The 12,401-nt window shown below is 40.6% G+C and overlaps 1 protein-coding gene across 1 annotated transcript in view; it reads right to left on the reverse strand.

Moving 5' to 3' along the window:
• Positions 1 to 1,016: 1,016 nt before the first annotated feature.
• The window catches only part of ENPP1 (ectonucleotide pyrophosphatase/phosphodiesterase 1), a 44,922-nt gene continuing 33,537 nt past the window's right edge, over positions 1,017 to 12,401 (reverse strand). The window contains exons 15-25 of the mRNA XM_083434846.1: positions 12,154 to 12,281; positions 11,480 to 11,549; positions 9,911 to 9,998; positions 8,034 to 8,209; positions 6,633 to 6,666; positions 6,382 to 6,536; positions 5,324 to 5,459; positions 4,984 to 5,064; positions 4,361 to 4,493; positions 1,727 to 1,883; positions 1,017 to 1,637 (exon numbers count right to left, since the gene is read on the reverse strand). Of these exons, the coding sequence (XP_083290972.1) occupies positions 1,470 to 1,637; positions 1,727 to 1,883; positions 4,361 to 4,493; positions 4,984 to 5,064; positions 5,324 to 5,459; positions 6,382 to 6,536; positions 6,633 to 6,666; positions 8,034 to 8,209; positions 9,911 to 9,998; positions 11,480 to 11,549; positions 12,154 to 12,281 (1,326 nt within the window). The 3' untranslated portion in view covers positions 1,017 to 1,469. The remainder of the gene's footprint in view (positions 1,638 to 1,726; positions 1,884 to 4,360; positions 4,494 to 4,983; positions 5,065 to 5,323; positions 5,460 to 6,381; positions 6,537 to 6,632; positions 6,667 to 8,033; positions 8,210 to 9,910; positions 9,999 to 11,479; positions 11,550 to 12,153; positions 12,282 to 12,401) is intronic.

Raw genomic sequence — 12,401 nt, forward strand, 5'->3', positions numbered from 1 at the left:
AGAATAAAATGTGGGCTTCATTTTGTGATGGTATGTCACTTTGATTAGCAAGATGAATATTTTAAAGTGGCAAACAGTCGCCATAAAAAAACGAAGCCCACATTTTATTCTATAAAGTCTTGGAAAAAATAATGCTTCAGAACTTGTTTGTGTTTTGTTGTGTTCAAACGCTCATGAAATGTTGTGTCCAGATCACCTGGTGGCGCTGTTTCACCAAGCGTGCATATTTCTGTGTGGTGGATAATACTTAGCACTGAGTGTGATCACCTTTACAGAAGGCAACTTAAGTACATCGGAAGCTGGATCATGCCCTAGTCCAGCATTCTCTTGCAACAGTGAATTCCTGAACAAGTTAATAGGGAATTTTGAAAGTCCTGAGTGAATATGCTGAAATCTTTAACATGTGAATGGAAAAGTGCTGGAGGAGATAAGGAAGTAAATAAAGGAGATGTTAAGAGTTAGGTGCGATCAAGGAATCTCTAAGCATGTGGTCCTCTCGAGTAGTTTCCATTCCAAAGCAAGGTGGGCCTATTATATTTTGTACAGACTTCAGAAGCATTAATAAGATCACCACTCCTGATGCTTATCCCATACCCAAAGCGGATTCTATGTTGGAGTTGTTGGGATCAGCCAGCATCAGGGTTTTTGGCAAATGGAGTTGGACTAATCTTCTAGGTGTAAAACAGCATTTAACACTGAATGGTATATATGGATTTACTTTCTTCTGTTTGAATTAAATGATTCTCCCGCATCTCAAAGGGGAAAGGGAATCTTTATGACAAATGATAACCTCTCCCTATTTTTTAAAAGCAGTACCAGCAAATCTAACCAGCAAATATGTGTTACTCAAAAGGACTAGAATCTTAAAATCAGTATTTTTTCAATTTCCAGAAAAGGGAGTGGGCAGTACAAATATGCTAGTGATTTTTTCTTTTCTTTTCAGCAAATATTACAAAGCTATCAGAAGCCTCTTCTTTCTATAAGTATTTGACATACAGTACATTCTGGTAAACAACTCCGGAACATGGCTGTATCTTTATTTAGTATTTATATTATTTCTTCTTTTTTAAAAAATATACATGCCAGTTGTTTCACTTTTAGTTAATCCACTATTAACACAAATAATCCACTATAAACAAAAATAAAGTAATTCCAGTACACTTAAATGGAGTTGAAAAGAGCTGCTGACGTTGCATGTGCGTCCATTTACATATGGCTGGCAGAATGACTTTAATAATATACAAAAATTTTCCACCTCATTCATGTGGATAACAGGCTGGGAGAAGCTGTTCCTTTTTGCTATAGTTGGTCCATAAAATGTCCCTGAGATACAAATGTGGCAGCGAGTCTTTCCAGCTCCCATTTTGCTCAAGCATCTTCAAAAAAAAGTATCTTCCAGCACGATTAAAACATTTACTTTGTGCAATATAGTTTCTTTCTTTCTCTCTCTTTCCGTATATAAACTCACATTAGGCCTTGTCCAAGCTTGGCAAATAAGTTTTTAACTGTAATATGTCGGGTACAGGCTGTTTTCTGTCATGGTAGAAACTTAGTCCCGTAAGAAGTTCCACATCTCTGACTCGGGTTGTATGGAACTTAATTCTCTCTTCCACCCACGAGGACTCAGGCTTGCCATTCTGTTGGAGCAGAGAGAAAAGGTTGTGTAAAAGATTGCCACAGAGTGTGCCTGTCTTATTTAGGGGGAGGGGGAATTGGGATTACTCACTGCACAGCTTTCACTGTTGTCTTCTTTGTGAGGTATAACATAAGATGCAACGTCAAGAGACCCTTCGCATTGCCAAGGAGTCTGGGAAACATTTTTGCAACTTGTCAAGATAATAAAGTAGTGAGTTGGAATGAGAACTTCTGGATTACTTGTGAGCCTGGAATAAAAATTAAAAAAATCAGTATCTTAGTCTTTGTCCTTGTAAGCTTTTAAAGTTTTGTCACACCACAATAGAATGTACAGCAGAATCGACAAAACATTTAAGCCCAAACTATAGCATTAAAATGGTTTGATCCTGCTAAATGCAACCCACCAGAAAGTTCAGCTGTGAGAAAACATTTTTGAAATGAATCACATAGGAGAATTTGCTGATGGATCAAGTCTCTTGATGTCAAAGGCATGAAATGTGTTTCTCTGGAAGTAGGTTTCCTTTTTTAAAAGCTTTACTTCCTCATTTTAAAGAAAACCTACTGAAGCTTACCAGTTAATGATGCTGTTAATGAGTTACTTCGAGCAGAGTTCATGATAAGTCAAAAGAACTCTTTGGAACCATGAGCCTAGTTAACTGGAAAACTAGAATTGTTTTCCTAAGGAAAGCTTTGAAAGAAAGAAAAATTACAATAGCAACTCAGATGAAGGAAGGAATTGAATTTGTCGAAATGATACTAGGTGTCTGTGTAGCAGATTCACAGGCTGTATTTGGACTGAATGCTAAATCTTCGTTCAGCACTACATGAATGATTGGGCTCCTCTCTGTTCCTCTCCCACAAAGCTGAGCTGCAGTCCAGAAGTAGCTGCTTGCATTTCCCCTTAACTGTGGTTGCTAATTAGTCAGAACCAGGGATCCTATGGTTAGTGTAGGCTTACTTTGAAACAAACTTCAGTCAGCATTAAATCATGTTCCTGATTCAGACAAAACAAAAACACAGTTAAGGGAAAGTGGAAATAAAATCTTCCAAAAAAATTGTGGAGACAGAGGAGGGGGAGTGTTCAAGCTTAGGAGGGTGCTAGGCTAACTTTGCCCACTATATTAAAGTGGACATGTGCTTTATATAATAATATAAAGTAATATAAATTATTATTTATAAATGCACATGGAGTCATACCTCAGGTTAAGCATTTTCAGGTTATGCTCCGCGGCGACCCAGAAGTAACAGAGCGCGGTACTTCCAGGTTTTGCTGCTCGCGCATGCGCAGACACTCAAAATGACGTCACACGCATGTGCGGGAGCGGCAAATGCGATGCGCAGTCGCGTCTTACATTCTACTCAGGATGTGAACGGAGCTCCAGAATGGATCCTGTTCGTATCCAGAGGTACCACTGTACTGCTTAAAGTCAAAATAGGCTTTCAAGTAGTTCATCAGTTATAAAAAGGGGGAGGGGAAGAGTGAAAGGAATTCCTTATTAACATACACTGATATACGAACTGAACCAATCCACAACTCCCAAATTACAGTCAGCAGGTTTACCACACCTATCAGCCAATCACCCATTCCCACCACCCTTCTGAGTAATACCCTTCCCAACCCTCTCACTATATATAAGGGTCTGGTGACTTCTGTTTCAGTGTATCTGAAGAAGTGTGCATGCACACGAAAGCTCATACCAATAACTAACTTAGTTGGTCTCTAAGGTGCTACTGGAAGGAATTTTTTTATTTTGTTCCCAAACTAATATGAGGATCAGAACTTACTTTATCCACCAACATTCATACTTCATACAATTCTTGACTCAGAAACCATATCAGAATACAGTGGTGCCTCGCAAGACGAAATTAATTCGTTCCGCAAGTCTCTTCGTCTAGCGGTTTTTTCGTCTTGCGAAGCAACCCTATTAGCGGCTTAGCGGATTAGCGCTATTAGCGGTTTAGCGGCTATTAAAGGCTTAAGGGATTAGCGGATTAGCTGCTAAAAGGCTATTAGCGGCTTAGCGGCTTAGAAAAAGGGGGTGGGGAGCGAAAAAAAATCTCAAGACTCACAAGACATTTTCGTCTTGCGAAGCAAGCCCATAGGGAAATTCGTCCTGCGAAGCGCATCGAAAAATGGAAAACCCTTTCGTCTAGCGGGTTTTCCGTCTTGCGAGGCATTCGTCTTGCGGGGCACCACTGTATGTTTAAATACAAATTTAGGAGGCCATGAAATACATATTTTAAAAGAAATGTGTTTTAAAATAGCATTTAAATATAGATTGTTGGCTAACTTTTCCAAAGAAATAAAATCACAGGTGTCTGCAGAAATGGAACACAATGAACTTCTAGGTGAACTCATAGGTGAATTCATGTGAAAGTGAAACAGACTTATTGGCCCATCAGTATTGCTGAGAATACAAAAATGGGAGATAGATTGATAGATAGATGATAGATAGATGGTAGATGATAGATAGATAGATGATAGATGATAGATGATAGATAGATAGATAGATAGATGATAGATAGATAGATAGATCTGATAGATGATAGATAGATAGATGATAGATAGATAGATAGATGATAGATAGATAGATATAGATAACAAAATGCATTTTATCTGATGTTTCATCCCAGAAATTAACTATAGTAAGAACTTTTCTATGGTAGCTAGTGCCATAAAATTGTAATACGGTTTTAAAAATAGCTACAACTGACATATGTTTACCTTTTCACTTCCTCGGGTGTATCATACAAGCCATTGTAGTCGTAATCAAACACAGGGCCAGCAATGACATGGACACCATTTCTGGCTGCAGCATAGGCTGGCAGTAGGACTGCATTAAAGTAGTTCCATATCACTGAAAACACAATGGGAGCAGTTGAACAAGGAAATACAAGCGCCTTTCCTATCAATCACACATGCAGGATAAAAGAGCATCTTTTGGCATTTCCCTTACTAAGATCATAGGCTGCCTTTCTTTTTCTTATTTGTCAAACTAGTTTTGTATGGCATGAACATATCACCATCCCCTGATGGCTAGCAAATATGACATCTTTGGGATGTTGGAGGCCCCATAACACATAACCTCTGTGGCCTGGGGAATTTCCCTTGATTTGTATATTTTTTTAGGCAAACTGGGGGGTGGGCAGCTCAGAGAGGTGCAAGCAGCTGCCCTCCAGGCCCCTCACCTGCCTATGTTAGTCAGCCCTGCTGCCTCCTCATACCATTCTTCCACTGAGGGAATACACGCTTGCCTCCAAACATCTTTACTTATTAGTGAGTTTCAGAGGTTTGGGTGGCAGGTGGTGGTTTTAAAAATAGAAAGAGAAGACACAATTAACCCTTACCATGGAAAGCATGGTACATTGGTACAATATTGCTTGATAAGAATGCTTCGACTTTACTGTATCTTTCATCCTTTATCAGATCTGAAAATTAAAAATGTATAAACAACTATTAATTACAAAATTTGAATGAAATGTCTCAAAAAAGGCTTATGCCCCATTCCCCCCCCCTTTTTGCCCACTTCTGGGTCACAGCGATGTGCGCATGCACTGTTGCATGTCAATTCAATGCACATAAGTCAGTCAGTGCCATACATCTTATATATAAAAGCAGAAACTGCAACTCTTGCTTTGCACGCTAATAAATTGCTCTGCTCAGAAATGAGAAAGAAAACAGAATTACTTGGTGGGAAAAGAAATCCATAGTTTAGCTGGGGGTGACTTTTGTAAAATGAACACATCTGGCTACGGTTCGAAGGAATGCGACTGTCGACATTGAAACAGCTTGGGGTGGCTTCTGAAGATGCAGTCCAATTGTCCTAATTAACAAAATGGGGCATTAGTTGCTGAGTATGCATACCGCACATTACATAAATTGACAGATACAGATTCACAATTGTCTCCCTTACTCTGACTGTCACCTATGAAATGGTTTAGCCTGTGAAGCTTTTTTTTTTTGGCCAATAATTATTCCAGTCTCAGTTCGGCTGGCTGAACATATGACTTGTGGAGAACTCTCTAATAGTAGAATTTTATAATTCCAAACCTCTTCCAATTTTGCCACACCACCAGGAATAGGTCTATGTAGACCTATTTGGTGGAAATTTCATTTTGGAGCATCAGACATTTTTCAGACCAAGCTGGTCATAGCTAGGGTGAGACAACATGTGACATGCAAATGTGAGAAGCACGTGGATGCATTGTGGTCCACCTGGCCTTTGTCCAACAGAAGACTGTGACAGTGAAGGACTTCAGGCTACTGTGGGAGATCTTGGATGTATGAACTTCAAATTCTTCAACTTGGATTTCTAATCAATTCAATATCTAGCCCTGGTACTCTCGGCCTTTTCAGGCTGAAGCACCCACTTTTAATGCAAGCATGCATTTGGTGACCCAATTCTTTATCTTTTACCATATGTTTTCATGGTGGTGGTGATCTTGCTGCAACCCATCTTGGATCAGGCTGCAACCCACTAGGGGGTCCTGACCCACCCGTTGAAAACCAGTGAAAGTCAACTAAATATCAAATGAAGTAAATTAGCTGAATTGTAACATGGGCCTGTTCTGCAATCTTCCACAATACTTATGGGGAACCACTGTGCTGTCTAAGAACCATTTGGTTTAGCTCTTAGTATCAGTATTCGTCTTAGTATTGTTTAGGCTCACTAGTCTTGCACCTCCTGATAACTTCTTTTCCCCCTTTTAAATATAAACTGTGTCCTTAATTACTAATGTACTTACATGCTTGTTAACCATATAGGCACTCCACAAAGGCATCTTGATCTTGTGGCTAAAGCCATTTACATAATGGTAGCTGTGAAGAAGACAATAGACCTGCTTCTTTTGGAGCACTCTGGGCCTCCCAAATGGCAAACTGTATTTTTCAATCTTCTTTACTAGAGTAGGAGGAAGAAAAACACAATTCAGTTTGCTTCTCCTGGAAAGATATTCTGCTTAATTTATACTTTTCTCTAAGTAGTTACAACGCTTACTTTCTGAAGTATTGAAAGTTATCTGTTGTTGAATCTGTGGCAAGAGAAAGCAAAAGGTGAGGTCGTCATTTTGTGTACCATCATACCAAGCAAAACATTTCACAAAAAATGTCCTGTTTTTTAAGTTTCAACTTTGTTCCTCTCAATCACAGGGGCCCCATGAGGGGATATAGTGACAAAGCTTTCTCCCACTTCAGAGACAGAGAACCTATGGGCCCTCCAGCTGCTGTTGAACTCCAGCTTCTATCAGACCCAGCTAAAATAGTCAATGGTTGAGGGCTAAATTTACCATTGGCCTACCCTGCAAGGGTCACATGCCAGCAATGGGTGTGACCACCCAACTATCACAGACACATAGCCCTCCCTCCTTCCACCTCAGCTGATCTGCACAGATCAGCTGTGGAGCAGGGTTAGGTCTCTAACCCACTCATCAAAGGACCAATCTGATGACCAAGACAGGAACAATTGAATTCACATCATCATCTGGGGGCTGGGCTGGGTGGAGATATTTCCCTTTGAAGGAGGAGGCTCATGGTCTGATAATTCTCCTTGTTCCAGCATTGTTGTTAGGTGTGGTCTCAGTAGAAAGCTGTTTTTCCAGCTCTGTCTGGTTTGCCAGCTATGGCCATTCCTGAAAAGGGACAGTCTAGCCTCTATGACTCATGCACTGACAATCTTGGGATTGGATTACTGTAATAAGCTGTATGTGGGGCTTGCTTTGAAGATGGTTCAGAAGCTACAGCTAGTGCAAAATGTGGCAGCTAGTCAGCTGACTGGTTCAGGTCCTTGGAATCCTATTGCACTGATCTTGTGAGAGTTGCAATGGTTCCCAATTTGCTTGCTATCAAGCAAAATTCAAGGCACTAGTAATGACTTATAAAGTTCTAAAACATGCTAAGATCAGGTTCTCCTAGCTGTTCCTCATCCCAGTGACATCTGTTATGCAGCATTGAGGGACAGTCCTCTCACTCTTACTGCCATCACGGTATGTCCTTTCCCTTGAACTATGACTGGCACCGACACTGATAAGTTTCCAATGTTAACCGAAAACCACCTATTCCATCCAGCCTTTACAGGGGTGACCATCTGGCCAGATATTGATTATTCTTGTTATTGCTGCCCTTGCTGTGATTTTATCTGCTCCTTTTATTTTTGGGTTATGATTGTATTGGTTGATAACCCTCCCTGGTATCACATTATTATAAAGACTGGGTTAGAAATATAGATATTTAAAGGGTTTTTTTAAAAATATATATATATATTTATTACAAACCATAGAAATCCCTCATTGACATCACTGAATACCAAGTGATGTTGACACAGCTTATGCAGGATTCCATGGTTTTAGCCAAGAGTGCCATCAATTGCTACATATATTTTTTTGGTCTCATGAATACTTACTGAAAAATCACATGGGCAGCCACGGTTATCTGCAGAGGTTCTCTGTTGTGTGGGAGGGCATGTTGAAGGAAGGCTTTCTTCCTTGGGATGTCTCGGCATATAACTGGCCTTCTTTAAAAGGTGGTTGAGGCTTCCATGGGTTCCATTGTTGGGAGCCGGTGTCAAGCCGAGTAGATCTACAGTTGTTCAGAAAACGATGGCAAAGATGTTCAAAGGTGCACTTCTGCACTGCAGTCCACGTGCAACTATGATCATGAAAATGCCATGTCTTTAGAATTTCTGACATTTTTTAATTATATCTATGCTGGTGGTCAACTGAAAGGCCCACTGGAAGCAGATCATAAGCATAAAAGTATAAGACAGTAAAATAAAGTAATCACACGCCACAGGTGGGTCTCCTGGGAGACAGAATTCCAGAGCCTGGGTACTACCACTGAGAAGGACCTCAGACGTTATTGAGATGTGAAGTTGTGCTTCCTCTAAAGATATCAGTGAGTAAAAAGGTAAAGGTAAAGGTACCCCTGCCCGTACGGGCCAGTCTTGCCAGACTCTAGGGTTGTGCGCTCATCTCACTCTATAGGCCCGGAGCCAGCGCTGTCCGCAGACACTTCCGGGTCACGTGGCCAGCGTGACAAGCTGCATCTGGCGAGCCAGCGCAGCACACGGAACGCCGTTTACCTTCCCACTGGTAAGCGGTCCCTATTTATCTACTTGCACCCGGAGGTGCTTTCGAACTGCTAGGTTGGCAGGCGCTGGGACCGAACGACGGGAGCGCACCCCGCCGTGGGGCTTCAAACCGCCGACCATGCGATCGGCAAGTCCTAGGCGCTGAGGTTTTACCCACAGCGCCACCCGCGTCCCACATCAGTGAGTAGGCAGACTCATATGGGAACAAGCAAATCTTTAAATACAGTATATTATAGTCTGCTCACTACACAAGAAACACTGCCTGTCATATGTATAGAAGACAGCTTGGGATCTTCCGCCTTCTATAAGGCACACTTGCACACTGGCCAACCCCAACCCTGATTCAAGCCTACAGGAATAGTCTACAACTGCAAGAATTTCTCTCTCATTTCCTTCACAGGGCAATAGTTTCACTGTTGACAGAGGTTCTAGAGGTGAAGCAAAAGCTTGGGCCCTTTGCAGGCTGTGATGCTGCTGCTAATACACGATAGGCTAAAATTCATTCCCTAATAAAGAGCAGTCCAATGCAGCCTCAAACTGACAGGGATTTCACAAGTGTGAATAGTATTTACAAACAGTTTTCTCCCAAAGAGAAGTCTGTGCACAGGGACAACCATTTCAATAAATGCACACTGAGAAAATGAGAGCGCTATTGATGCTAAGGGGAAACAAGCTATTAATCTGGATAATCAGGTCATCAAGGGCCATGCAAGAGAGCTTTAATATACAGCTCCCATGAATCTGTATGTTGAGACTGCATTTCATCACTTGCAAAATTTCAAAATGTAAGACAACAAAACATGTCTTTATGGTGAAGCTGAAGGCTTATTTGGCTTCTTGTCTATGTCCAATAACCCATGAAACCCATTAAACACTTATTTAAGTGTGGGGCAGTTTGCAATGGGTAGAGAGAGCTCCAAGAAAGGGGAAATATTAAGATATGGGAATCCTGAGAAGATGATACACGTATAGAAAGAGAGTGAATAGGAAGAGGACAAGAAGGGGCTAAAAAAAATGTAGGGTTGTTGTTGTTAGATTGAAAATTAACGTGGGCAGGAGACAGCAGAGTCCAGCAATTTCCCACTATAAGAAATGTATCCATAATGTGCATGTAAAAGTCCAGTCCAATCAAAAACTATTTTTCCAAAAGCTTTGTGGGGGGGGGGGGGGGAGCAGCCACTTTACCATACCACACATTAAATTGTAGATCTCAATGTTTTCAAAGGGATCTACTTCATTTTGAATCTTGAATCCAGGTCCAAACCCAATAAACAGAGCCTAGAATAAAACAGAAATTATGTTTTATATGTATGAAATGTACATCTTTCTCTCTCTCTCTCAGTGTGTAACACACACTCATTTGGAACATCCATTTAGGATGTAGTCCTTTTCTCATTTATCTGAGAATAGGCATGATTAATTCTATTTCTACTACTTCCATAAGGTTGCACTGTTAGTGTTTAACTAATAATTGCTTAATTGATCTGAATACAAATGCAGTCTAAGCTCATCTTAAATGATTCTCTGTTAAAGTTATTTCAGGGGAAATCGGAACAACCTTTCAACAGACTTTTCTACTTTAGACTGTGTGTATGAGAAATATATAGTTGATTCACATATATTTTTCAAAACTGTCTCCAGCAGAAGTAAACAGTGACTAGTTATGCCCCTGTGTGTCTATGTAGCCCTTAAATTTATCTAAACATGTAAGACTGAGATAGCCCTTTTTAATTGCATACAGGAAACCCAGCTTTAAAAACAAAACAAAAAACCAAGTTTGATCTAACATTATCTGTCAGGAGGCTTACATTGTTGCAAATGTTCTTTTTTACTTTCTTTGAACAAATACAATATGTATTTCCTTGCAAATGTTATTGAAGTCATGATATAAATGTTATAATCTACCTTTATTCAGACTACAGCTGCATCCCTCAGGACAAACAAAAGCAAATAACAGACTGCTACATTCAAGGCGAGTGAGTTTCTTATCTCTTGCGGTAATTTTTTTTTAACAGCTGTTATTTGTGCAGCCACTGCTGTTTGCAATAAAGAACATTAGCATGCCATGCTTCTCGGTAACAACAGATGTTCCTACAGTAAAGATCTTAAACTACTACTTGTCCCCTGCAAAGACCATTCTTTTGAATTCTCATGCAAGTTGCACATTTAATAAAACCACGATATAGCTGTAAGACTGCTCCAGTCACCAGAAAAATCTAGCAGACAAGAGCTGATACAAGGATGATACCTGTGCCATCCATTTGGACTACATACTCTGCGGATGTACAGAGGAATAAATGTTGGGTTACCCAGTATCATCCCACCCCATCACACTCGGAACAGGACAGAATCTGCAATTTAAAGTAAGATAAATGCCATATCTCTGGCATTTCATAAACGTATGGGTTCTTGATCCATATATCAAAAGTGAGATAATTTAAAATGCTGGCTGGCAAGATATAAAATTCTTCACCTATTTACAATACCTACAACCTGAATTTGGAACAGTCCCATGAAAGCAATACAGTGGGGGATCTTTTAAAGATATATAGTTGAGCTCACAGGGGCCTCCCAGCCCCATATTACAGGTAACCGGAATAAGCCTAAGTAGGCAGGACACAAGTCTAGATGGCAAGGAGGGTCAGTGGTCAGGCATGAGTGAGAAACATAGAGGGAGCATGATAGAGATCCCAGCATCAAAGCTACCCCAGGATCATTAAAAGCCTTGGAAGCGCACAGAGGGGAGAGACCCTATTTACCTGCATATTTGCAAATGTATTGTCTGACCCATGGAATCCACCAGTGCAATACTTGAGCTCAGAGGGCATCCTACAAAACACAGACATGAATAGATAACTGGCAATACCTGCCAACCAGCATTACAGAAAAAGCTTGACTAGCGCAACCACTGACCCTCAAACCTTCCTTTTTCACAATTTGTTCCTCTTCCTACTATTCAGAGCACCATTTGCTGAGACTATGTAATGCTGTTTCCATTGTCATAGCCAAGGGCGGCGGAGGGGAGGCCATCCTCCCATCAAGTAAATAAACAAAAATACTTAACTGAGGTTTTGCCGCTGCCCTGCCCCCCCCCCCTAAATCCTAGCTACGCCCATGGATGCTTCTCAAATCTCTTCATTAGCTTCTTTTCCCTTTCCATATCCAGGACTAACTCCTTGTCCTGCTCCTTAAAATTCTTCTAACCAGCAAAGCTCAGCCTCAAAATCCAACAAACTAGCAGAAGGGAAAACTCAAGAAAGGTTACAAATATATAATTTGATCCCACTTAATAGAAATAAGCAACGAATCTCAGAAACATACGATTTGTGTTACGGTGCTGGAATGAAAAAATGCTTCCATGCACAAGTAGAGTTCGTGGGCCCTGTAAAAAAAGTAAATTTTCATAGCCAGGAACGAAAGAGTGGCCACTTACCGAGCAAGCTGCCATTGCTGGTCCATATAAAAATGCACTGGCTCAATCCGGTCATTCTTGGCATAATGAAATCGCTTGGGGAGCAGTTGCTTCAGGTATGCCTTGAAAGGTTGATTTGGAACCAAGCACTGAAATTAAAAACACATATTTAACCCCATTACGCTTGCAAATTTTAAGTGTTCCCAAATGGAAACACTTGAATAACTCAAACAGTAAACCTATTCAAATTCTTCTATAGAAAACTTTCA

This window comes from Podarcis tiliguerta (genome assembly GCF_965153285.1).
Source record: "Podarcis tiliguerta genome assembly, chromosome: 3".
NCBI classification, from domain to species: Eukaryota; Metazoa; Chordata; class Lepidosauria; order Squamata; family Lacertidae; genus Podarcis; species Podarcis tiliguerta.